This window comes from Hibiscus syriacus, unplaced genomic scaffold, assembly GCF_006381635.1.
Source record: "Hibiscus syriacus cultivar Baekdansim isolate YM2019G1 unplaced genomic scaffold, ASM638163v2 tig00110933_pilon, whole genome shotgun sequence".
In the NCBI taxonomy this organism is placed as follows: domain Eukaryota; kingdom Viridiplantae; phylum Streptophyta; class Magnoliopsida; order Malvales; family Malvaceae; genus Hibiscus; species Hibiscus syriacus.
In genome coordinates, this window is record NW_024062919.1 from 1,858,240 (window position 1) to 1,882,258 (window position 24,019).

General features: G+C 32.7%; 2 protein-coding genes and 2 pseudogenes across 3 annotated transcripts; all 4 read left to right on the top strand.

The window, feature by feature from the left end:
- Positions 1-1,298: 1,298 nt before the first annotated feature.
- Positions 1,299-2,243, top strand: LOC120147112 (annotated as a pseudogene).
- Positions 1,967-10,358, top strand: LOC120147113 (cysteine-rich receptor-like protein kinase 19). The gene is given in 18 exon segments (XM_039160558.1): positions 1,967-2,146; positions 2,214-2,350; positions 2,427-2,500; positions 2,503-2,534; positions 2,624-2,777; positions 2,780-2,833; positions 2,923-2,949; positions 2,952-3,159; positions 3,256-3,406; positions 4,275-4,371; positions 4,374-4,560; positions 7,754-8,538; positions 8,623-8,763; positions 8,861-8,982; positions 9,102-9,312; positions 9,411-9,648; positions 9,733-9,883; positions 9,965-10,358. Coding segments are annotated over 17 exon segments (2,970 nt in total). The 5' UTR covers positions 1,967-2,146; positions 2,214-2,339; the 3' UTR covers positions 10,292-10,358.
- A 683-nt stretch (positions 10,359-11,041) lies between these two features.
- Positions 11,042-13,674, top strand: LOC120147015 (annotated as a pseudogene).
- A 4,838-nt stretch (positions 13,675-18,512) lies between these two features.
- LOC120147012 lies at positions 18,513-19,277 on the top strand. 2 transcript variants are annotated; one of them, XM_039160488.1, is made up of 2 exons: positions 18,513-19,021; positions 19,129-19,277. In XM_039160488.1, exons 1-2 carry the CDS (start codon positions 18,580-18,582, stop codon positions 19,179-19,181), a joined length of 495 nt encoding a protein of 164 aa, XP_039016419.1. In that variant the 5' UTR covers positions 18,513-18,579; the 3' UTR covers positions 19,182-19,277. The 2 variants fall into 2 exon arrangements, with proteins under 2 accessions (XP_039016419.1, XP_039016420.1); XM_039160489.1 differs by having other exon boundaries at positions 18,521-19,021; positions 19,141-19,270.
- The last annotated feature ends 4,742 nt before the right edge of the window (positions 19,278-24,019 follow it).

Genomic DNA, 24,019 nt, shown 5'->3' on the forward strand with positions numbered 1-24,019 from the left:
CGATTCCAAATTTAATGGGTAAGTTCATCTCAACCCCCTGAGTCTGAATCTAGTGTTTTTTCACCGAAAAATGTCACAAAACACGTGAATCTGACTGAAATTTTGCTTCTTCACTTTCAATCTCAAATTCGTGGACTACGGAGTAAGTTCCGATAAAATGGAGGTCGGATTCGAATTCATGGTGTCGAGGTGAAGCGACCCATGAAATTTGAGATCGAATGACCACCATCTGCGGTGGTCGATGGTGGCCAGTAGTGACATCCGACCACCTTCAATTTTTTTGTTAACGACGTTAGAGAAACAACAAGGGAGTAAGCAAAATGATTCAATTTGTAAAGTTCTGTGAGCAAATTAGAAAAATTAAAAGTTTGGTGAGGAAAATAAGAGAAATAGTATAGTTCGTGAGAACGTATAATTTACCAAAAAAAAGCAAGAAACATTTAATAAGGTGAAACAGTTGATCAAGTTTTTAATTCCACGCGTTGATATGACATTATTTATTTGTGTGCGCTAAGTTAGTAATTCATTAATGGTCTAACGTGTTAGTGACCAAACTGTTAAAATTGATAATATAAATGAGAATAAACAAATTGTAGTCTAGATCAACTTAATTAAAGTTCAGTTAATTTTCAAATTGGAAGACTCGACTCAAATTCTTAACAAGTCAAAGTGAGCTATTTGATACTAGACTCAAAAAACTTACGAGCAACTCGAAAAAATATAATATATTAAAATTTTTAAATTAAATTAGTAATAATATTAATATATATATATTAAAAATACAATATAATTGCATGTATTTATGATTCAGGTTTGAGCTCGAATCGAACTATTATAATATTTCGAATTCAAGTTTTTTTGAGCTTTAGTCAAACTTCAATTTTTGATTTCGAGTCAAACTTAAAAATTTTAATCTCGGAGTTTTCGGTTGAGTTGAGCTTCAATTTTTTATTTCGAGTTCGATTAAACTTTGAGCTCATGAGTTTAGAGTCTAGTCGAAATCAATTTTACTCCTTGTCGAACTCACAATATTCTAATTCGACTGGTTTACTACATCAATTAGAAGAACGACAACTTGGGAAATGGAAAATCCAACCTCATAAATGTGAACTTTCTAATCCTATGGTACATATTCAAAGCTAAAACAAGGAAATTGTGATGTTCTGAATTGTCAAAACTTCAACACTACTTTACTTAGAAAGCGGGGCAAGACTTAAAGCTAAATTCCATAGACTTTTTGTAAAGTTATCGTTTTTGGATTTTCTAAGTGAAAATAGGTGGTTTTTGTGTTAAATAAAAAAAATGGCACTTCATTGCAGTATTTTACATGACTAGTTATATGATGGCTGATTCCTTCACCAAAATCGTCCTTGTATCTGCTTTTCTTTCAACCTTTAGCTTCACCAGTTCAACGGACTCATCCGCTGGTACTACTTCTGTTCCAATCAACCTCGTTGGCAAGAACAGCATCTACGCCACTAATATCAATCACCTCTTCTCTTATCTCTTAAACAATGCAACGGAGCACGATGGATTCTTCAACACCACCGCGGGACAGGGGTCTAACATGGTGTATGGTCTCTTTCTCTGCCGTGGGGATGTCCGCCCCGAAAGTTGCCGTGACTGCATCGACCATGCTGCGCCGACGTAGCTCAGCTTTGTCCTAACCAAACTTGGGCTATCGTTTGGTATGAAAAGTGCATGCTACATTATTCGAACCTTTCCATCTTTTCCTCCATGGCAGAAAGGCCCAGGATAAGCTTGTCGTACAATGAAGATGTCATGGAACCAGACCGCTTTAACCGCTGCTGGCAACTGTGATGAAAGATATTGCATCTCAGGCTTCGAATGCTACATCGGGGACTAAAAAGTTTGCTACGAAAGAAGCAACTTTTACGGTGTTCCAAACACTTTACAGTCTAGCACAGTGCACACCGGACATTTCAAGTGACGATTGCTACAGATGCATCCAGAGGCTATTGCAGAATTGCAATTTCGTGTCAGTGGATTGACATCAGGATTTACTATGTTCCCTAGCTGTACTGCTCAATATCAGACTATCCCATTCTATAATCTAAACCAAACTGAATCAGCGCCGCCCCAGTCTCGCCTCAACATTCTCATCTACTTTCTCCCCCTCCTCCAGGTCCGTTTAATAGATCAAACTATTGTAGTCCTATGTTGTTCTGCCATTTATCTCTTTCTTTATACAGGTAAGAGGGGGATATCATCACAGAGAGTAATCGAAATTGTTGTTCCAACTGTTGGCAGCTTCTTGGTTTTGTCCAGTTTCATATGTTGTGTTCTAGGTCGGAAAGCAAGCAAGAAACTAACCAGAAATGGTAAGCAAGAGTTTCTAACATGTTTATATAATTCAGAAAGAGGAAAGCGTTTGGCCAATGACATTCACAGTGTTTATAATTTGCAGACGGAATGCAATCCCTGCAATTTGAGTATAGTATAATTGAAGCAGCCACAAACAACTTTGCTGAAGTTAACAAGTTGGTGATGGTGGATTTGGCAGTGTATACAAGGTGAGGAACCATATAAATTATTTTCATTCGTTTTGGTTAGAGAGTTCAAAACAGCTCCATGGTTCATTATTTCATTTGTGTTTTATCAGGGTATACTCCCCAATCGGAAAGAAATAGCTGTGAAGAGACTATCAACAAGCTCTGGTCAAGGCACGGATGAGCTTCAGAACGAAGTTGAATTGGTAGCCAAACTTCAGCATCGGAATCTTGTGAAGCTATTTGGATATTGTCTCGAAAAGAAAGAGGGATGCTTGTCTATGAGTTTGTGCCCAACAAAAGCCTAGATCACTTCATATTTGGTTTGGCCCTTTGACACACGAGCTTTTAGTTTTCACCAGAAGACTTGATCATGATAAACAGCTATTTTTCTTTTGATGTATCATTTCAGATCCTGAAAAACAAAGACAGTTGGATTGGTCCAACGATACAAAATCATTAAAGGGATTGCTCGAGGAATTTTGTACCTTCATTCGGATTCACGCCTCAGAATCATACACCGTGATCTTAAAGCCGCTAATATTTTATTAGACGAGGACATGAACCCAAAGATTTCTGATTTTGGCATGGCAAAGCTTGTTGGGGAAAATAAAAGCCTACAACATACCAAAAGAATTGTCGGCACATAGTGAGTTAATTCCCCAAGCGACTATATCTTCCTTTAACTTAGGTATCATGTAAACCTCTGTTTTGATATTGATGCCTTATGTTTCCTATGTTGCAGTGGTTACATGTCTCCGGAATATGCAATGCATGGACGATTCTCAGATAAGTCGGATGTATTTAGTTTTGGTGTTTTGATACTGGAAATTGTAAGTGGCAAAAGAAATACAAGTTTCTGTCATTCTGCGCATGCCGATAACCTTCTGACTTATGTAAGTCCCAGATTTTTTTTTCCTTCAGGTCTCAAACTAAGATATACACGGACAAATATTTTCTAGAAAAAATTCTGATTATTTCTTTTGTGCAATATTCACACCCGAGTTAGCTAGGAGTTTGTTCTCTGCTTGCATTAATTGGTCTCTTGTTAAGGGAAGCTGAATTTGGGAAAATATTAGGGACAAGAAGGGGAAGGTGCTGTAGCATAGGCTAATATGGTTTCCCTCTCATATTTCTGAGCTTTCATCATTGCTTGGATGATCATTCTAGAGAGGTTGCCTATAAAAGATAGGTTAACTCGGTTTAGAATTGTTACGGATGATGCTTGTGGTTTATGTGGTATTATCGGGGAGTCGAGGAATAACCTATTTTCTTATTGTTCTTACTCGAAAGGGTCTGGGGGAATGTCATGCTGGTATGCAGACTGCATCATAGGCCTTTTGTGTTGGGATGATAGTTTATTGTGGGCTGTAGATAATTTGAAGGGATATTTCTTATTGTTAGAATTCTCAAGCTGACTTGGACGAGTATTCTGTATTGCATTTGGGAGGACCACAACCGCAGGTGGTTTAGAGGTGCTCAGAGCTCGGTTGATGACATTGTAAGGTGTATAAAGGAGATTGTTCGTATTAGATTGTATAGACATTGTATTGACAAGAATGATAGGATTAATATACATTTGTGCATTGATTGAGGGATCTTGTAGGTCAAGATATCTCTGTACAGGTTGTCTTCGTTTGTAGTAAATTGTGCTGCTTTCTTGGATAATATAAACGACAACAAATACTTATCCAAAAAAAAAAAAATCAAACCCGAGTTCGAACAGATGTGTATTGACAAATGTTAATTCGTGGTTGTTTGCAGGCGTGGAGACATTGGAAAAACGGGACACCACTAGAACTGATGGATTCAACCTTACGAGAGTCTTATGTAAGTGATGAAGTAGCTAGGTGCATTCATATCGCTTGTTGTGCGTTCAAGAAATTCCAGAAGCAAGATCAACGATGGCGAGAGTTGTTGTCATGCTTAGCCGCTCATCGGGTACTTTACCATTACCTCAACGACCGGCCTTCTTTTTCGGCACCACGAGTACTGTTTCATCATCGCCGGCCACCGTTAACGACACATCCGTTACTGAGTTATTCCCTCGGTAAACTGTTTCGATCCGTTTTATACAGCATTACGCGTCCATGACTTTTATTTTCAGCGTTGCTCCCTGTTTTGGGTAAGAAAAATCACGTCTTGTCCACTCAATGGCTCAACGTGCTCTATTTTCTCCATAGAAATAATTGTGGCCTAATAACGTTTCCTACCTCGAAATATGATTCTTTATTATTAGGCTACAATTATTTCCATAGAGAAAATAGAGTACGTTTTAGGCCACAATTATTTCTATGGAGAAAACAGAGTACGTTGACCCATTCAGTACATATCACGTTATTTTTAGCGATTTTTTTTAAATATCAAATGTATTTTAAGGTAAAATTTAGGTGCTAAAAAGTATATTAAAAATTTTATAAATATATAAAATTTTAAATTTTATAAAAAGATACTAAAATATATGAAAACTGGCAAAAAATAATTCAGATTTATTTAACAGGTTTATTATTCTTTTAATCAATTCATTTAATTTAAAAAGTTAAAATTTTGACGACCCAATAAACAAAATATCTAAAGATTAAAATTTTTTTTCTAAAAGAAGTTTTGGCAAAACAATTGCTTGTTATATATATATTATGAATCTGATTTCAGCTTAAACTCGATTCGAGTTCTTAAAGAGTTGAAGCTAGTTATTTAATATCAACTCGAAAAATCGTAAGCAACTCGAAAAGTAATATATTAGATTTTCTAAATTTTTAAATTAATTATTAATAAATTAATATTTATATATATATTTAAATACAATATAAGATTTTCATATACTTAATGTTCGTATTTAAGTTTGAGTTTGAACTGAGCTCAAGTTCGGACTTCAATTGAGCTAAGTTCAAGAATGTTTCGAATTCAAGTTTTTTCGAGTTTGAATTGAATTTCAATTTTGAATTTTGAATCGAACTTGACAATTTTAAGTTTGCAAGCTTTCAAATCGAGTCAAACTCATTTTTCGAATCAAACTCTGTAGTACTCAAACTCGACTTGTTTATAGTCATGACCAAAATAAAGGTTAATGCTCATATCAAATGAGGATTATGAAGAAATGCCCATACTAAATAAAATGGTAAAAAGAATATTCCTGATGAACTCCTAGAATTGTACAAAATATGTACCATTAGCAATATTCATAAGGTTAAGTTCACTATTGTTATTTTATTTGTTTAATTAGTAATTAATTTTTAATTATCTCTATTTATTTATTTTAAATACCTTTTAACAAAGTATCAGATTCACTGCAGTGTATTAATAGATTGATAATATATCAAATACTTACAAGGATATCTAATTACGTTAATTTGCTTAAATTATTGGTTAAGTAATAGCATAATCAGCCATTAATGCCAGGGCCAGGCATGCAACAGCTTGGAAGTTTCAAGTTTATTACTTTCAGCTGATTCCTTAAGATATTCTCAGCCGAAATTCTTGACTGTCCCCTTCTTATTTTCAGATTACATAAGCGGGGTCGATTAAAATTCAATTAAAAATTGGTTTTAAATTATTTAAGTTAATTTAATTTTTTTACTTGATTTTTCAGTTTGATTCGAATTTATATTTATAAAATTAAATAATTTAAATATTAAATATGATTTTTTCTTTAATTAAGTAGTTTGATTTGTGATTTAATCATTCATATAAATTTTCGTTATTTTTAATACTTTAATCAATATTATTTATATTTTTTATCATGATATTGATGAAAATATTCAAAAATAAACTTTATAAACAACATATGTATAAACTGTATGAACCAAGCGACTCAATAATAAATGATTTGTTATTATTTCTTGAGGTTTAGATTTGAACACTATAAATATAAGTGTGAGCGTTAAATGTCAAATGCCTTGTACTTATATATATATATATATATATATATATATAAAAGCTGAGTTCACACTTTCATTATTTTTAAATATTTTCATTAACACCGTTTATGTACTCAAATTATTATAATTTACTTGATCGGATACTCACACCTAATTTCATGATATTTATCTTAATTAATTTTTTACTTTAATATATCTGAGGTGAATATAAGTAATATACCTTCAAAGACTTTTTTTTCAATAAATAAAATTGCAATTATCGAATCAAAATGAGTACATCATGAAATATATATTATTTAATTAATTTTTTTAAATTTTAATACATAAAATATTTCCAGCGATTTTTAGATATAGTGTATATAGTAGACTTGTCCATCATGAAAAAGAATCATTAGTACTAGCAAATCTTATTACTTTAATTATTTTATTTTTTAAAGTAATTGTTTTATTAATTACGATTATATTTATCTATATATTATTTATTTGTGTGTATGCGTTTTTTTTTTAATTTTATATATAATCACATCATTAGCATATAAGATATAGTTTTTGAAATACAATTTAGTTTTGATATCCTTTATAAAACAATATTAAGTTGACCATAGTTAATGGCCAGCTATAAATCAATATATTATATGGCATGGTCCCTTCACATTTAGACTATATTTTATTAAACTTTAATGATTTGGGTGAAGTATACAAATGGTCATCCGATTATAAGACACTACTTTGTTGAGTCATTTAATTATTAGACATTGTTTTATTGAGTACCCCAACTATTAAAGGTTACAAAATGGTCACCCGACTGTTCATATGTTCTAAACTTGTCATTTTCCGTTAAAAATTGTTGGTTGTCTGAGTTGTACGTTAACCTGCTGATTGAAATATGATAAAATTATATTTTAATAATGTCTACCGGTACCATTGTTAATAATTTATCGATTATATAATGTTTCAAGCACTGACTCGACGATATAATGTAAATAAAGACTAGATCCAAAAAATAAAACTAAAAAAATTCTAAGATCAAATTTGTATCATAATCGAACGAACATGTTAACGCCAAGCTCAAACAACTAATTTTTTAATGAAAAAGACGAGTTTATAATATATGAATAGTCAAATGATTATTTTGTAACTTTTAATAGTCAGAAGACTCAACGAACATCACCTTATAGTCGAATGACTATTTTATAACTTTTAATAGTCAGGACTCAACAAAACAACACCAAAGAGTCGGGCGACCATTTGTGTACTTTACCCTAATCTATATTACTTTGATTTGTTATTTTCTTCAACTCTTCCACAAAGCTCTATTGCCTTCAATCCATGTTCAAATTAACAAGACGAACTTTGATAGTGATTGATGCCTTCCTTTAAGCTAATTTCCTTTTTGATTCTGTTTCTCTACTTCTTTGATCTCTCAGCGGAAGCCAACCCAAGTTTCTTGTACAATTTCTGTTATGACAACCACACCACTTTCACAAGAAACAGCACCTATGCTACCAATCTCAATCTCCTCCTCTCTTCTCTCTCCTCCAACGCCCAGCGGAGTGATGGATTCTACAACACCACGGTGGGACAACGGCCGCCCGACAGAATCTATGGTCTCTTCCTTTGTCGAGGGGATGTTACCTCTGATGTTTGTCGAGACTGTGTCACTGCTGCTGCCAGGAATGCTACTATAATTTGTCCCGTGGAGAAGAACTCTGTGATTTGGTACGATACGTGCATGCTACGTTACTCCAATGAATCCATATTTTCGTTGATGGAAACCAGGCCCGGCGGGACCGTATGGGATAACGACACCGTCACGGAAGAAGAGGACTTTATCAACATAGTGGCTTCATTGGTGAAAGATGTAGCGAGCGAGGCAGCGGATGCTCCATTGGGTGCTACGAAGTTTGCAACCAAAGAGGTGAATCTTAGTGGCTCTCAAACGTTGTACAGCCTTGCACAGTGCACGCCGGATATTTCCGACATAGGTTGCAGTTTATGTCTTCAGGATGCTATTACACAGTTCTCGGATTGTTGTCGTCGAAAAGAGGAAGCAACTCGAGCGAGCTCGTTGTTGCCTAGCTGCAATGTTCAGTATGGATTAACCCCATTTTATAACAAAATTGCAGGGGATCTATCGCCGAGACATCCAGGTTTGCCTATAGGATAATTTGTGCTATTATAGAGTACTGTATTATGCAACACAAAGGCAAAGCTCACTTGTAGTCTTCATGTAGGGAAACGGAAGACCTCATCACAGAAAATCATTTACATTATTGTTCCAGTTGTTGCTTTCTTGGTGATTTTGTTTACATTTTGTTGCTGCATTATAAGAAGGAAAGCAAGGAGGAAACCCAATTTGCTAAATGATCAGAAAGGTAGGCATATGGCTAAAATATTCTATATTTGCTCTTTTTGAAATGAATTACCCTGCAACTAATGTCATGTGAACTGCCTGATCATCATAATAGATAGATAAAAGCATGGCCAGAACCATGAATTCTTTACAATATGACATGAGCACAATCGAACCTGCTACGAACAACTTCTCCGGTGCTAACATGATTGGTGTCGGGGGATTTGGCAGTGTGTATAAGGTACAAGTCGATATGATAATCATAGCATTGTCCGAATCCGTTAACTTTAGAGCAATTTGATCTATTGATTTGTTAACAATAGCTTAAGCACTAGTGTAATGACTTTGGTGTTCACTCAGGGTACACTTTCAGATGGACAAGAAATTGCAGTGAAAAGGCTATCAAGAAGTTCTAAACAAGGAGCAGAAGAATTCAAGAACGAGGTTGCGTTGGTAGCCAAACTTCAGCACCGGAATCTCGTAAGATTGTTGGGGTTTTGCCTCGAAAAAGATGAGAGGATTCTCGTCTATGAATTCGTCCCCAACAAAAGCCTGGACTACTTCCTATTTGGTCTGCCCTCTTCAACTTAAAGCCTTGAACCAAAACATACATATATGCCCTGGATTAAACTGTTACCTATGGATATACTGAGGTTGTTCTGTATGCAGATACTGAGAAGCAGAAGCAATTGGATTGGCCGACACGTCTCAAGATAATCAAAGGAACCGCTCGGGGACTTCTATATCTCCATACAGATTCAAGGCTCAAGATTATACATCGTGACCTAAAACCGAGTAATATCTTGTTGGATGAGGATATGAATCCCAAAATATCAGATTTTGGGATGGCTAGAATTGTTGAAGAAAATCACAGCCTTGAACATACCAAGAAGATTGTTGGGACATAGTAAGTTCCCCATTCAATAATCTATATTTCTACAACTGATAAATAACATCAATACAAGTAGACTAACAAATCCTCCCATCTTAGTGGTTACATTGCTCCAGAATATGCATTTCATGGGATTTTCTCTTTTAAATCCGATGTGTATAGCTTTGGTGTATTGGCACTGGAAATAGTAGGTGGTAAAAAAAACTCCAGTTTCTACAATCCTGACAGTGTTGAGAACCTTATAAGCCATGTAAGTCCAACACATAGTTTATTTTAGATCATAAAAGCATTCTATGAAGATGATTACACAACAGTGTTGGGATTATTGCAGGCTTGGAGGTATTGGAACGAGAGGACGCCGCTGGAGATGATGGATCCAAGTTTAAGAGATTCTTATGTGAGTGATGAAGTCATTAGGTGCATTCAGATCGGTTTGCTTTGCGTCCAACAAAATCCGAAGTCGAGACCGACGATGGCGAAAATTGTTCCAATGCTTAGCAGTTCTGCTATTACTTTACCAGCGCCACAACAACCGGCCTTGTGTTTCGGTACTAAGACAAGAGGAAGCACTTCAAGTGCAGAGATGGGGTTGGATCAGTCAACAAAGAGGTTCCAATGCTCAAATGATGTATCTATCACTGAATTTTACCCTCGGTAGTAAGTTGAATCCATTTTTTTGAAAAGAGAAATGAAATATACTGTCTTCCATTAATTTTATGTAAAGGTTCTAAGTTGAGCCTTTTTTGTTTGATAGCTCTATGTATATTTACACGAAAGAAGCAACGATTTTCTTGTCAAAGATACAGAAAATATGCAATTCAAGTACTTGGTAAGTATCAGCGGGGATTCAAATAACGGTCGAATAGTAGAATAGCGGTCCCGGCGGTGTACGAAATCATTATTGCGGAAAATTGCAATGTGCAACGAATCACATCAACAGCGGTGGATTACGGTCACAATTTAACGAGTAGCGATCAATAGTGACAATGGCGGGCTGCTATCCCGTTATTGTTCCGTTATTCTAATTTTTTTTATTAATGAATAAAAATTAGAATAAAGCAAAGTCAATTGTTGATTTAGACAAAGCATTAATAAAAGAATAATTTACTAAGACAAAGCATTAATAAAAGAATACCTAAGTTTAGTATTTTTATTCATGATCAACAATTGACTTTGCTTTTTATTCCACTCTAGTCTAAATCAACCGCGTTTTTTGGTTTCTTTAATTTAATAAATTAAAGTATGCTTCAAGCATGAATCATCTTCAAGAATAATAGTCAAACATTTTACATTATATATATTGTCATAAAAAATATTCTTCAACATTTTCAGAAATAATTACATCCTGGTCAACTCAAATAGTTGGACAATTTTCCAATTCACATGATAGAGTGAGCATTGATGATTATATTATAGACTCTGAAAATCATTAGTCTGATACGCTTTGAAGAAGAGGAAACAATGGATTCTTCATTGAAGTTTTTGTTCATTTCTTTCACTGTTACCTTCCTTCTTACTCTCAACTTTGCCCAAGAAGAGTTTTTAGACTATTCCTGTATGGAAACCGGTGGCAATTTCACCCGAAACAGCACCTATGAGACAAACATTGATCGTCTCCGGTTGTCCTTCTCTTCCAACACAGCAGATGATTATGGATTCTACAACATATCGTCTGGGGTCGGCTCCGAAAGAGTTAACTCGGTTGCACTTTGCAGAGGAGATGTAGGATCGGCCGATTGCCTTGGCTGCATCAATAACGCCATGGCTGAGCTGAGAAGTCTTTGTCCCAACCAGAGAGAAGCGATAATCTGGTATGACAATTGCATGTTTCGTTACACTAATCGATCCATCTTTGGTGTTGTGGAAGATGACCCTTTGGTGTACATGTGGAACGAAAATAATGTGACGGATGTGGATGCTTTTAATCGGTCTCTGAGTGCCTTGTTGGATAGCCTGAGAAATAGTGCCTCATTGGGACTTCCGGTCGTAAGTTCGCAACCGGAAGTGCACGAGTTACGCCTTTTCAGACAGTTTATGCACTTGTTCAATGCACCCCTGATTTATCCAGGTTGAATGCAACTCTTGCTTGTCTGCGGCCATTGAATTCATCCCCGAATGCTGTGATAGAAAACAAGGTGGCAGAGTACTCGAGCCTAGCTGTAATTTTAGGTTCGAGATCGAACGCTTCTATAATCTTACGATGGCTGATACACCACTACCATCAGCACCACCCCGTCATCTCCGCCCTCGAACGACACCACGAATTCAACAGGTACCCTCTCTGCTTTGTTTTCTGAAGTCAACAGGTTATAAACATTTCCATCTTGTATGAAAAGGGATGTGTGAAAACTTTTGCAGGAAAAAGGAACAATTCGTCTCGGATTATTACCATTGCAACGGTTTCGGCTGTTGCTTTTGCGGCACTCGTTGTTTCCAGTTGCATCTTATTCTTTCTAAGGGTGAGGAAGTCGAAGCTGAAACCTGAAAGTAAGTGAAAACAATACTTTTATGGATTAATCTTGTTCTCTTTCCTTTATCAACCTACTTGAATCAATCTTAGCTTATGACAACATCTGTTATTGACCTTTTTTGTGTTGGTTCTTTTGTTACGCCTGTGAAGAAGGTGAAGCGGCTGAATCCGACAACGAAATCAAAAGTGCAGAGGCTCTGCAATATGATTTCAGCACCATTAGTGCTGCAACAAATCACTTCTCTAATTCAAATAAGCTTGGACAAGGTGGATTTGGTGCAGTTTATAAGGTAAGAACCAAGAGGATCGATCTCTACGGAATAAATACGAATACATATGTGATTCATTTTGATATCTTCTCAGGGAAAGCTCGCCAGTGGAGAACTAGTAGCAGTGAAAAGGCTGTCGACTGATTCCAGACAAGGAGATGTCGAATTCAAAAATGAGGTTCTATTAGTGGCCAATCTTCAGCATGTGAATTTGGTTAGGCTTCAAGGTTTCTGCCTGGAACGAAACGAAAGTCTTCTCATCTATGAGTTTGTGCCTAATGCAAGCCTGGATCAATTCTTATTTGGTATGAATCATGACAACATCACTAAACTATGAAACCAAATTACCTACATCCGTGCTGAAATGTATACACTTACGGGTGATGCAGATCCGGTTAAGCGCGCATATTTGGACTGGGAAAGACGATACAAAATCATCGGAGGCATTGCTCGAGGGCTTCTCTACCTACACGAAGATTCTCGATTAAGAATTATCCACCGTGATCTCAAAGCTAGCAACATATTATTAGATGCAGAGATGAATCCTAAAATTGCAGATTTCGGGATGGCAAGATTGTGTGCAGTTGATCAAACTCATGGTGCTACAAGTAAAATTGTGGGAACATAGTAAGTATCATAATCTTCTAAAACTGTAAAATCATGTGTACTTTTTCTTTCTTTCACAAGGGAAACTAATGTTTCTGATATCGAACTGCAGCGGATACATGGCACCGGAATACGCGATGCACGGTCAGTTTTCAGTTAAATCGGATGTGTTTAGTTTCGGTGTACTGGTCTTGGAAATCTTAAGTGGTCAAAAGAACAGTGCTTTTCATAAAGCTGATAATGTCGAAGATCTCCTAAGCTATGTAAGTAATAACCTCTTTGTATTTATGTGATTTCTTGATTCGCCATCAAAATTTACTCAAAGCATTCAAATCTTACCAGGCATGGAGGAGTTGGAAAGATGGGACACCATTGAATCTTGTGGATCCGACACTGAGAGACGGTTCGACGACTGAGCTGTTGAGATGCTTACACGTCGGACTGCTTTGCGTTCAAGCAGATGTAGCGGAGAGGCCGAACATGGCAGCAGTTGTTTTGATGCTTACAAGCTACTCTGTCACTCTTCCAGCACCTTCACAACCTGCATTTTTTATGCACAGTAACGCTCAATCGGAGATAGAGATGCCATGGTCGGAAGACTTGAATTCCAGGGCCACGGAATCAAGTCAATCGAAAAAGGAAGTCACGGTAGTTTCGGAGAATGAGGTTACAATTACCGAGCTCCATCCAAGATAGCAAAGGAGCTGTCTTGTTTGTAACCATTTCCAAACAGAGTTTGGTAGAAACAATAAATCATTTGTTTTCAAATATAATAAATTATATTTTAATAATATTTACCGATCAATGCTTTCAATTATAGATTTGATGACAGAATATTTCAAGTATTGATTCAATAATATAATGTAAAAAAGAGTCAATACATAAAATACAACTCAAGTGTTGTGATCAAATTTTGTTATATCCTAGTCAACAGGTTAAATTCTAACTCAGTCCGTCGCCAATTTTTTAACAGAAAAAGACAAGTTTGTAATATATGAATAATCAAGTGATCATTTTATAACTTTTAATAATCGAAGACCCAACATACCAATACCTTATAGTTAGAGGGTCATTGTATCTTTTAATAATCGAGAGACTTAACACAATAACACCTTATATTCGAAAAATCATTTGTGTATTTTACCCTAATTATTTTATAGTATTTGAGTCTGTGGCCGATGCATGCACTTATTCATTAAAATGAAGCATAGAGTTTCAAATTTCCCTTGGTTCTAGATACCTAATAAATTTAGGTGTTTAAGTATTTTGGAGTTTGGAGTAATGACAAAGATGATGATTAATCAATGATTGAGTGTCGACATGTAAGTGATTTTTCGACGATGGAGAAGGTGGTGGGTGATTAGGCTGAAAATGACTTAAATTTAAGATTTTAGGATTTTGAGGGTGTTTTGTGATTTTAAAGAAATTGAGTTTTTTTTAAAAAAAATAATCAATTTTAATATTAATTTTTTTATTTTAAATAATTTTTAAATTTTATAAGTCTGGCACATATCAGATAATGAAACGGTCGTAGCGAAACAAGTACCTAAAAGTGTAATAGAAAAACATTAAAAATATTTTTAACAAAAAGAAAATCTTTTAGACACTTGAAGTTAACGAAATGTATAATTTAGACACTTATTTTTTTATTAAGACTTAAATAAAATTACATGTTGTGGGCATAGTCATTTATTCTTAATTTTTAATTTTATTATAAATTTTTAAAATGGTTTCGGTATCCTAAATTTTATTATCTTATATTTTATTTAGGTTCATTTTGATTAATATATTTAAATGACCAAAGGAGGCAATAAAACAATAGTGAACAATGTGAACGTGACATTTGATCACACTTTATCTTTTTATTTTGGTTTTATGATTTAGGTTTCAAGTTTATTATTATTTCTTTTTATAATATTATTTTAAAATTAAAATTTAATTATTAATCTCTAATCTATTAAGTGATCTTCATGATAAATAAAAATGTTGATCTATTTAGAAATTATAAATCTAAATAAACGCGTTTATAAGATAAATGTTATTATCTTTTAAACAAATTTTTTTTATAACACCTGAGATTATTTAGAAAATAATAATTATTGATCTAAAGTAAATGGACTGATGTTGAAGAGTTATACATGTTAACGTGACATTTAATCATGCAGCCAAAGGTTATATATTAACCGAAATTTTAATTATTAAGATTTAATTTTATAACACATTTCTTTTTATTTGAGATTATTTAATAATCAATTTTATTAATAAATAAAATATTCTAAATAGATGTAAAATCTTATTGAATAATATGGTTTAACCTTAATAATTAATCAAGTTTATTAATAAATAATACGGTTAACGGTATAATTTTCTTTTTAATCCCTTCAAATCTTAAATTATTAATTTTAATAACTATTAACCCTTTAATTAAATAATAAATTTACAAATATAGCCCTCCAAGTAATTAATAATTTGGATTAAACCCAAGTTTAAGAAGCTTGTAGAGTGTATTTCGGCCACATTTTATCATTCGGTGCTTGACAATTTGTAATAATGAAATACTACTTCATGTTAAGACCAATAAGCCTTATTATTTTACAACGAAAGTTAAGGGCCCAAATATTACGGGCCCAAATCTAATGGAAGAGTTGCAGGCTAATAAGTAGCTCCAGTTTTAAATAGGTTTAAATGCATTATTGTCCCTAAACTATGTATTTTATACTGAGTTGTCCCCTAAATAGTATTTTTGCACGTTCCTCTCTTTTTTTTTTTGAAGTTCGAACCATTATCTCTCTTTCCCCGAACCTTTTAACTCCATCAAAATAACAAGGGTAAACTAAATATTTAATCACTCAATTATTCTTATGATTCCGTTTTGATCACAAAACTATTTTTTAAAAATCATCACTAAACTTAAGTTTTTATTCTATTTTGATCACTCACTGTTAAAAAATAAACAGAACTGACGTGACATACAATACTGGAATGAGGCCAGAAATTACGATGATCATTCCGAGACGCTGTTGATCGCCATGTTGGTTACAAGTGTGGAGGTACAATTCACATTTTGCAATGCCTTCACTTATTTTCTTATAAGTACATAGTGAATGCTTTTATAGTGTTTGTTTCGGTATTCTAATGAAGCTATTGTTCATTTCTTTCGGGTTTCACTCTGATTTAACTCTGAAGACTCCTTAACGTATGATATCAATTGTACACAAGAGCAAGGATTAAGATTACACGTAGTCATTGTAAAACAATGAGTCGTAGCAAGAAAACTTGTCTATAAACAAGAACTAATTATGCTCCAAGTCAAATACATTTCATTCTATCAAGTGTTTTGGAGGTTTTGTATCCACTAACTTGTATTTTTTTATTTATAGTTTTTATGATTTGTTGTATTTTGTATTAAATTGTAAAAAGATTGCATAGCGAAACTTATGCTAGCCCTACAAACATATATTTAAGAACTAGTAACAAGATTATTTACAGAAAATAAATAAATATATTGACAAATATTATTATTTGTAAATAAACATTTACAATACACAATATTTCCATCGTACTCCCAAAAAAACATTATTCTGACTACCTTTAATAAATGGGCACATCGAGTTCGTCATATTCATAAAATATACTTGAAAATTATTTAAATATTCTATTAAAATTTCATCGGAGATTTAGGTAGTCTAATGATAACTTTTCAAAAGAGAAAACGTGAGAAATGAGAAATGAAAATGTGATTTTTCGTTTAAAGCTTGAGAGATAAGAGATAAAATTATCTGATTCTTTTGAAACCCAACACGAGACCAAGGGTTTTTTCTCATCACAATTCTTATAATGACCAACTTGCTATTTAGAGATGTTCAAACAGCCCCAAGGGAGGCACTTCTATGAATTTAGATTTTTAGAGAGGGGTGAAGACATTTAGAGGGTTTTTTTAAAATATAAATAGTAGTATAAATTTTTTATTTACTTATTTTGAAATAATAGAAATCCCGGTCAACGCCTACTCATACATCAAACAATGTGACATAATAGGTTAACTTATCATGTCAACATAGTTTAACGAAATCGCCAGTCAACGATAAATTTATTGGTCAAATGATCACATTAAATTTTTTTCTTTGAATTTGAGTGTCTAAATAATATAAAAATAATCTGAAAATTATATTAATCATATATCATCAAGCCAAAAAAAAGCATAAATTTGTACAGTTTGAATTGAAAAGAATGGGGGAAGAAAGAAAAACAAATGGGGATGGAGGAGAGGGAAATTATATATGATTAAAGAGGCAGCCAGAAGTCGTAAAGAGAAGGAAAAGTGAATGTTGGTGATGCCATTTTGCAAATGATTTTGTTTATTTAAAATGTGGCAAACTCATTCATTCAAAAAATTATCACCTGTGTTAGGTATATCGACACACCCCCTTTCATGTTTTAAAATTAGGACTAGTAATTAAGATAACGTAAATAACGATTAAAATATTAAGACCAAACCGCCCAAGGAAGCTTAGCTTGTCTATCTCAAAACCTCGTAATTTTCACGCTGCCCGTTGGCCTATGTAACTGCTCTCTGTCTCTTATCATCATTGGCCGTCCTTGATTTGTTCAATGTTCTACATTACCCATCCCTCATAATATTTTCTTTTAGGGTAAACTACATATTTAGTATCTAAACTATTACTTTTATTGCGTTTTGGTATCTACACTTTTTTTTCTTTTCAAAACTATACATAACGTTTAGTTTAGGTTTCATTTTGGTATTCCGCCGTTAAAAACTTAATGGTGATGTTGATGTGTCACCATAAGGTAATGTCATGTCATCATTTAAAAATTAAAAAATATCTTATCAGCATTTTTGTTAAGTTTTTAACTGTGGGTACCAAAATGAAACAAAAATAATAATTTAGATACTAAACTTGTTGTTTATCCTTTCTTTTAACATAAAATGGGCCTATTACATAGATTGATATCTCAATACGAAATTTTCCCTTAAACTACTATCTGAACTTTGTTTTGTTCCAATTTAGTACTTGAATTTGAAAAGAAGAAGAAGATTAATGTGTATTTATTTGGTATCTCAACAACTAACAAGTTACTCATATGCAATTGAACGATTAAAATGATAATATCATCAGATATCACATGTTACAATCTGATTAATTTTTAAAATATTATATTAAAACATATATCAATTTCAAAAGGTATAATGACAAAAAATGCTCTCAATGTTTGATTAAATAGTCATTTTGGTCTTAAGATCTTTAGAAAGAATAATATTACCTTTGATCAATAGATTACTTGATGGATTCAACTAAAATGATTATTTAATTAAATGTTAGAAACATTTTCTTAACATTATATTTTGATAGTTAAAAAGAGAATGTTAAAGGGTAATTATGTCAACATGAATTAAAAATTGCCAGGCTAGAAGTGGGACATTTCTTCCTGGCCTCCATTTCATAAAATTTGAATACAGTACTCTTACTAGGTCTAGCCCTAGAAAAGCAACCTTAAACTAAAACCTTTAAACCCTTAAACGGCCCTGTCAGAAAAAGAAGAAGAAAATCCCTCAGATCTCCCTAAGTTTCTGTCTTTACAATGTCGATCTCTCTCAAAACTCTGACACCCATAACTTTGACCCTGCTTCTTCTTCTTCTTCTTCTTCTTCCTCTCTTAGCCACCTCTTCCATACACGATCTCCTCCATAGACAAGGCTTGCCTGTTGGTCTTTTCCCGGACAACGTTAAGTCCTATTCATTCAACGCTTCGGACGGTCGCCTGGAAGTTCACCTGGAAAGTCCGTGCATGGCTAAGTTCGATGGGAGGGTGTACTTTGACCGTGTGGTGACGGCTAACCTTAGCTACGGTGGACTGGTCGGAGTGGAAGGGCTGTCTCAGGAAGAGCTGTTTGTGTGGTTTAATGTTAAAGGTATTCGTGTTAAGGATCCTTCTTCTGGGCTTATTTTGTTCGATATCGGCGTTGCTCATAAACAACTGTCGCTTTCTCTCTTTGAAGATCCTCCTGTTTGCAAGCATCAAGGTAATTGGTTATTGATTTGGATTTGTCTGGAAATAACGTTAGATCTTTGAAGGTTTAGTCTGGTTTTTTTATTAGGATTGTGTTCTGATTATGTTTGTTGAATTCAGAAGTTGTGGAAGAAAATCTTGGGAGGAAGATGGGATTTCAAGTCCAGAGGTGATGGGCTGATTCATTTCATTGCTTCATTTTGAAGAGAGATTTTGTTTCCCTTCTATTTGCCTTTTTCTTTCATGGTATTTGTTAGATGTATGTAAAGATCGAAAATTGAAGATAAGATTTCAAAATTTAAGTGAAAATATTTTGGGCTCTACAAATATGATTGAAAAAAGGCATAATACTAAAATTAGCCCCCAATTTTTATTAAAATTATCATTTTGGGCCCATGTTCTTTTTTTAAGAGTATTTTGATCTCATCGTTTCATTTTAGGACAAAAATGATCATAACGTTTAACCAAATTGTCACTTTGGTTTGTATTTTTTTTCTAGAACATTTTGATCATTAATGTTTCATTTTAGGGTAAAATTCTCATTTTTCTTAGCATTAATCGTTCGTTAATTGTATGAACCAAACGACCTTAGTGATTAAGAAATGATTGTTATCTCTAGAGGTCTCGGGTTTGAGCAAGTCATTTGCAGGCGTGTATGAGTGTTGATTTTTAAATGGTTGAGAGTTTTTTAAATATATACTATTTTGTAATCACCCAAAATTAATAAAAAAATCATTTGCTAACTAACAGTTTCCATTCATAGAGGGGTTTTTTACCCTAAACTAAAATATTATAAACCAAAATACTTAAAATTATAGATTAAAGTGACTATTTGATCATACATTAAGAACAATTTTTTACATTATATAAAAAAATTGGCAGTTATTTCTCAGTTTTTCAAGCTAAAGTTTAGCATTTCTCTTTCCATTCTGAAGAGTATCATCCATCTAATTTTTATGTTTTACCAAGTAGTGATTTTATAATTTAATTTATATTAATAATTTAATTTATATTCTTAAAATCATATAATTTCGTATAATATCCCAATTTTTGAACTAGTGATTGAAAAGTAAATTTCGAAAGTCTAGAAATGAAAGTGTAAATTTATAAAAATTTAGACACTAAAAATATAATTTTTCAAAAGTTATATTTTGGGTATGTAATTGAGCAGTTCAACCCAAGAATATAATTTTAGTGGGTTTTAGAATTTTGATTTGAAGTTGGTATAAAAGTTTATTAAGCGATAGAGTCCGGTTAAATATTCGGATAATCAGATTGAATCAAAAGCTTACAAAATTTGAAGGAATGAAGTATGAGGTTAGAAAAATTATATTGATATTTTTAATTAGTATAATTTGATGTGAATTAGTGGAATTTAGAGGAATTTCCATGTTAAAGTAGAATAGTGAAATTTAGTGGCTAAATTAAATTTTTGGAAAATTGGAAGGGTGAAGATGAAAATTGATAAATTAGATTTTTAGATTTATTTAATGATATTAAAATGGAGATAAAAGGATGGCATGGTGGTAAAAATTAGGATTCATTAAGGGTAATTTTGACTTTTGGACTAAAATGAATTTTTAATTGTTTTTTAAGATAAATTAAGAGATATTTGTATGGAAAACTCAAGAGTTCTCCTCACATATTCTCCATTCTGCCGTGATTCCATAGCCAAGATGAGCAAAGTTTTTCTTTTTCATTTTTGATCCATTTTAGTGAGAATTTAGACTAAAGTGTGAAATAAGAAAATGTTCTACACTTAATCTCTATAAATTGGTATAAGTATTTCATTGTTCCATGCTTAAATGGTGAAGTAGGTATTTATGGTGGTTGAAGAGAAAGTTGAATTTGATTGAGATAATGTTGTAATCTAACTTTAGGAGTGTTATGGAAATATAACAAGTATGAAAATTGATTGGAAATGATTAGGAAGGACTTAATTGAAAGTTTTGTCTATGATGGGGTATTATGGAGAGATGTTAAAAATTTGTTAGTTTGATATGTGAATGGTTTAGAATGATCTTAGATGCTTGGAAATTGTGTTTTGGATCGAATTGGAACTTTGTTGGGTTTTAAGGACTATTTTGCATGGTTTGAAAAGTGAAAGATTAATAGGCAATTGTTGAAAAACTAGAGTACCATGCTGGAAATTATGTTTGGATTGATGGAATGTTATATTGGGTTGATTTAGAATTTAAATAAATCTTAGGGATCATGCTGCAAGTTTTGGAAAGATAAGTGATGAAATGAGAATTTGACAATGTTTAAGTATTGTTTGAAAGTATTGTGAAATTGGTTAAATGTGATGGTTGATTTGGATTAAGTGACCATCAAAGGATTTAATTTAAATGTTAGTGAGATGTTGAGTTAAATTTTAAATAAAGGTTGAATGGTGATTAAAAATGAATGGTTGAAAAGTTAAGTGAAATTATTGTGATAAATGATACTTTAAGGATTTGATAGAATTAAAGTTTGTTCTCGAGTGGGTCACTAAAATTTTTATCGAACTTACGTCGATAGCATTTCTAGAATATTATGCAAATTTGAGTTTAGTATATTAGTTGAAATACTAATATATGTTCGAAATTATATATATCGGGAAATTGATTGACGTGTAGATAGCGATCTAAAGCAAGCTCAAAGTGAATTAAAAGAAAAGGATAAAACCTGATAGTGAAGTGGTCGTAGTATTAAAGCTAGTGAGGTAACAAGTGAGTGCAACTAACTGTTAATATAAAATGATACGAGGATGGCTTGCGATGAGTCAACCTCAATCAATCTGAAAAGAAAATGTTTTTAAATCGTATTTTTAAAAATACAACATTTTATTATTGTTTATTTTATAACATGTGAATATTTTGGGTATGAACTGCCTAATACTGGTTTTTATGATATTTTTATTTATACTCGATTATATGGATGCTTTATATAGAGAACAATATATGATTTTGAATTACACCCATTGTATGAGATTGAGAGTTAGTGATACAAATGGCATGCCATGAGGTGGAGTGATTATTGATATTTATTCATTGATTATTGATATTGGCACTATATGTGCACTGTAGGTTCACGATGTTGTGACATTGTGAAATCCATATTGATACAGTGATGTTGTGTTTTACAGTACTTATATATTACTGTCACTGTGATGTTGTGTTTTACAATACTTGTATATTACTGACACTGGCACTGAAAGTGCAAACTGTTACTAATAATAAAACTACAAATAATGCACACTCGTTTACTGACTCGTGTACCATATATTCTCATGATGATATAGTGGGCAATAATACGAATTGAAATAGAGTAGTACAAAATTGATATGACACAATATTGTTTATTATAGACTGTTTAAGTAGAATTTTTATTACGGGTTTTGAACTGACGATTAAATTTATAACTGTCAGTATATGCAAATAATTTTATTGATCGCAATTGGATTTGTATAAATTTAATTTTAATAATATTTTTATATGATATCACTTGTTCGTATGTTAGAGTTTTATTTTATTTTATTAGGTTGTCTCACTAAGTAAAAAACTTAGAGTGTGATTGTTTCACACATAGGTAAAGGGAAGTCGACATGAGAGTAGGGGTCGAAATAGGCCAGGCCAGCCTACAGGGGCCTACGACCTGGTCTATATAAAGCCTGGTCTGACCTATTTAATAAAAAGGCTAGGCTCGGGCCTTTTTAAAAGCCTATTAAATTAAATAAGCCAGACTTAGGCTTATTAAAAAAGCCTTATAAACCTGATAGACCGGCCTATTTAGAGTGACTACTTTGTAAAATGCGCTAAGTTAGAGTGACTTAATAAGAACTTTACTCTAAAATTAGTGACTAAACTGAAAATATTAAATGATTATTGTGAAACATGCTTTTAAACATACCAGTTCAAGCCAAAATAAAAGCCTTTGACAGGCTACAGGCCATGCTCAGGCCTACAAAAATCATCGTAGGCCAGGCTCAGTCCTATTAAAGTCTGGCCTGACCTGGCCTATTTCGACTCCTATATGGGAGTAAAGAGCCACGCCAGATATCCCATATTTTGAAATTCAGTTCAGGAAACTAGAATTAGTATGATATCTTTCTAATATTTTTTATATTTCTTAGTTGGTATGTACATATTTATATTTTTTTATGCTCTAATTCGATAGGTCTGAATTGATTTTTGATTTAAACTATATAAGCTAGTTTATTAAATGAACATTATTAGATATGAATAGTATTTTATTAAATCGTTTTTTATTTTAGTTTAAATGAATATTAAATTTATTAGTTATTTTAATTATTTTAATTATATTAGTTTACTTTTAAAAGAAATATTTTTTTTTAATTTTCAAACATTATTTGTTTTGTGTGATTGATGTGATATCTTTAACTCGTATACAGGTATATATATATATATATATATGAGTAAAGGATATTTCATTTCGTATGTTTAATTTTTTTAATTCATATCCTTAACATAATTTTATATATATACTTATTATTAAATTACAAGTACCCACGTGAACGAATTTAATGATTAATGTCTATTATTCCATAAATTTAAACAAGGGTAGACGTTGATCATAAATTTTAAAATTACTTCACACCCAAAATGAGAACCAAACCCCCAGTTATTGGATTAAAAAAAACTTTTATCATCTCACCTAAATCTGTGATTCATTATCATCTATAGTTCATAATAAATTATAAATATTTTAAAATTACTATCAAACCCTTACCCAACTATGAATCTTTTATTACAATTTAAACAACATGAGAGAAGTTTGAAGCATAGGTCCCTTTGGAACTAGGAATTAGGTCTGGGCCTGCTTAGCCTAATCTTGTGTCTTAAAATGAATGCAACAAACAACAGCCATTGCATGGTCCACCAATTATATATATATATATATATATATATATATATATATATATATATATATATATAATGTCCCTAAACTACGACTCTCACCCAAACTTTTGAATCTTCCAATTCATATAAATATGTAATTAGTGTCAACT

Bases quoted from the DNA above. Each gene is read 5' to 3' on its own strand.
- LOC120147012 (XM_039160488.1), top strand. From the start codon at position 18,580: ATGTCGATCTCTCTCAAAACTCTGACACCCATAACTTTGACCCTGCTT. The intron at 19,022-19,128 runs GTAATTGGTTAT...TGTTGAATTCAG, and splicing joins TCCTGTTTGCAAGCATCAAG to AAGTTGTGGAAGAAAATCTT.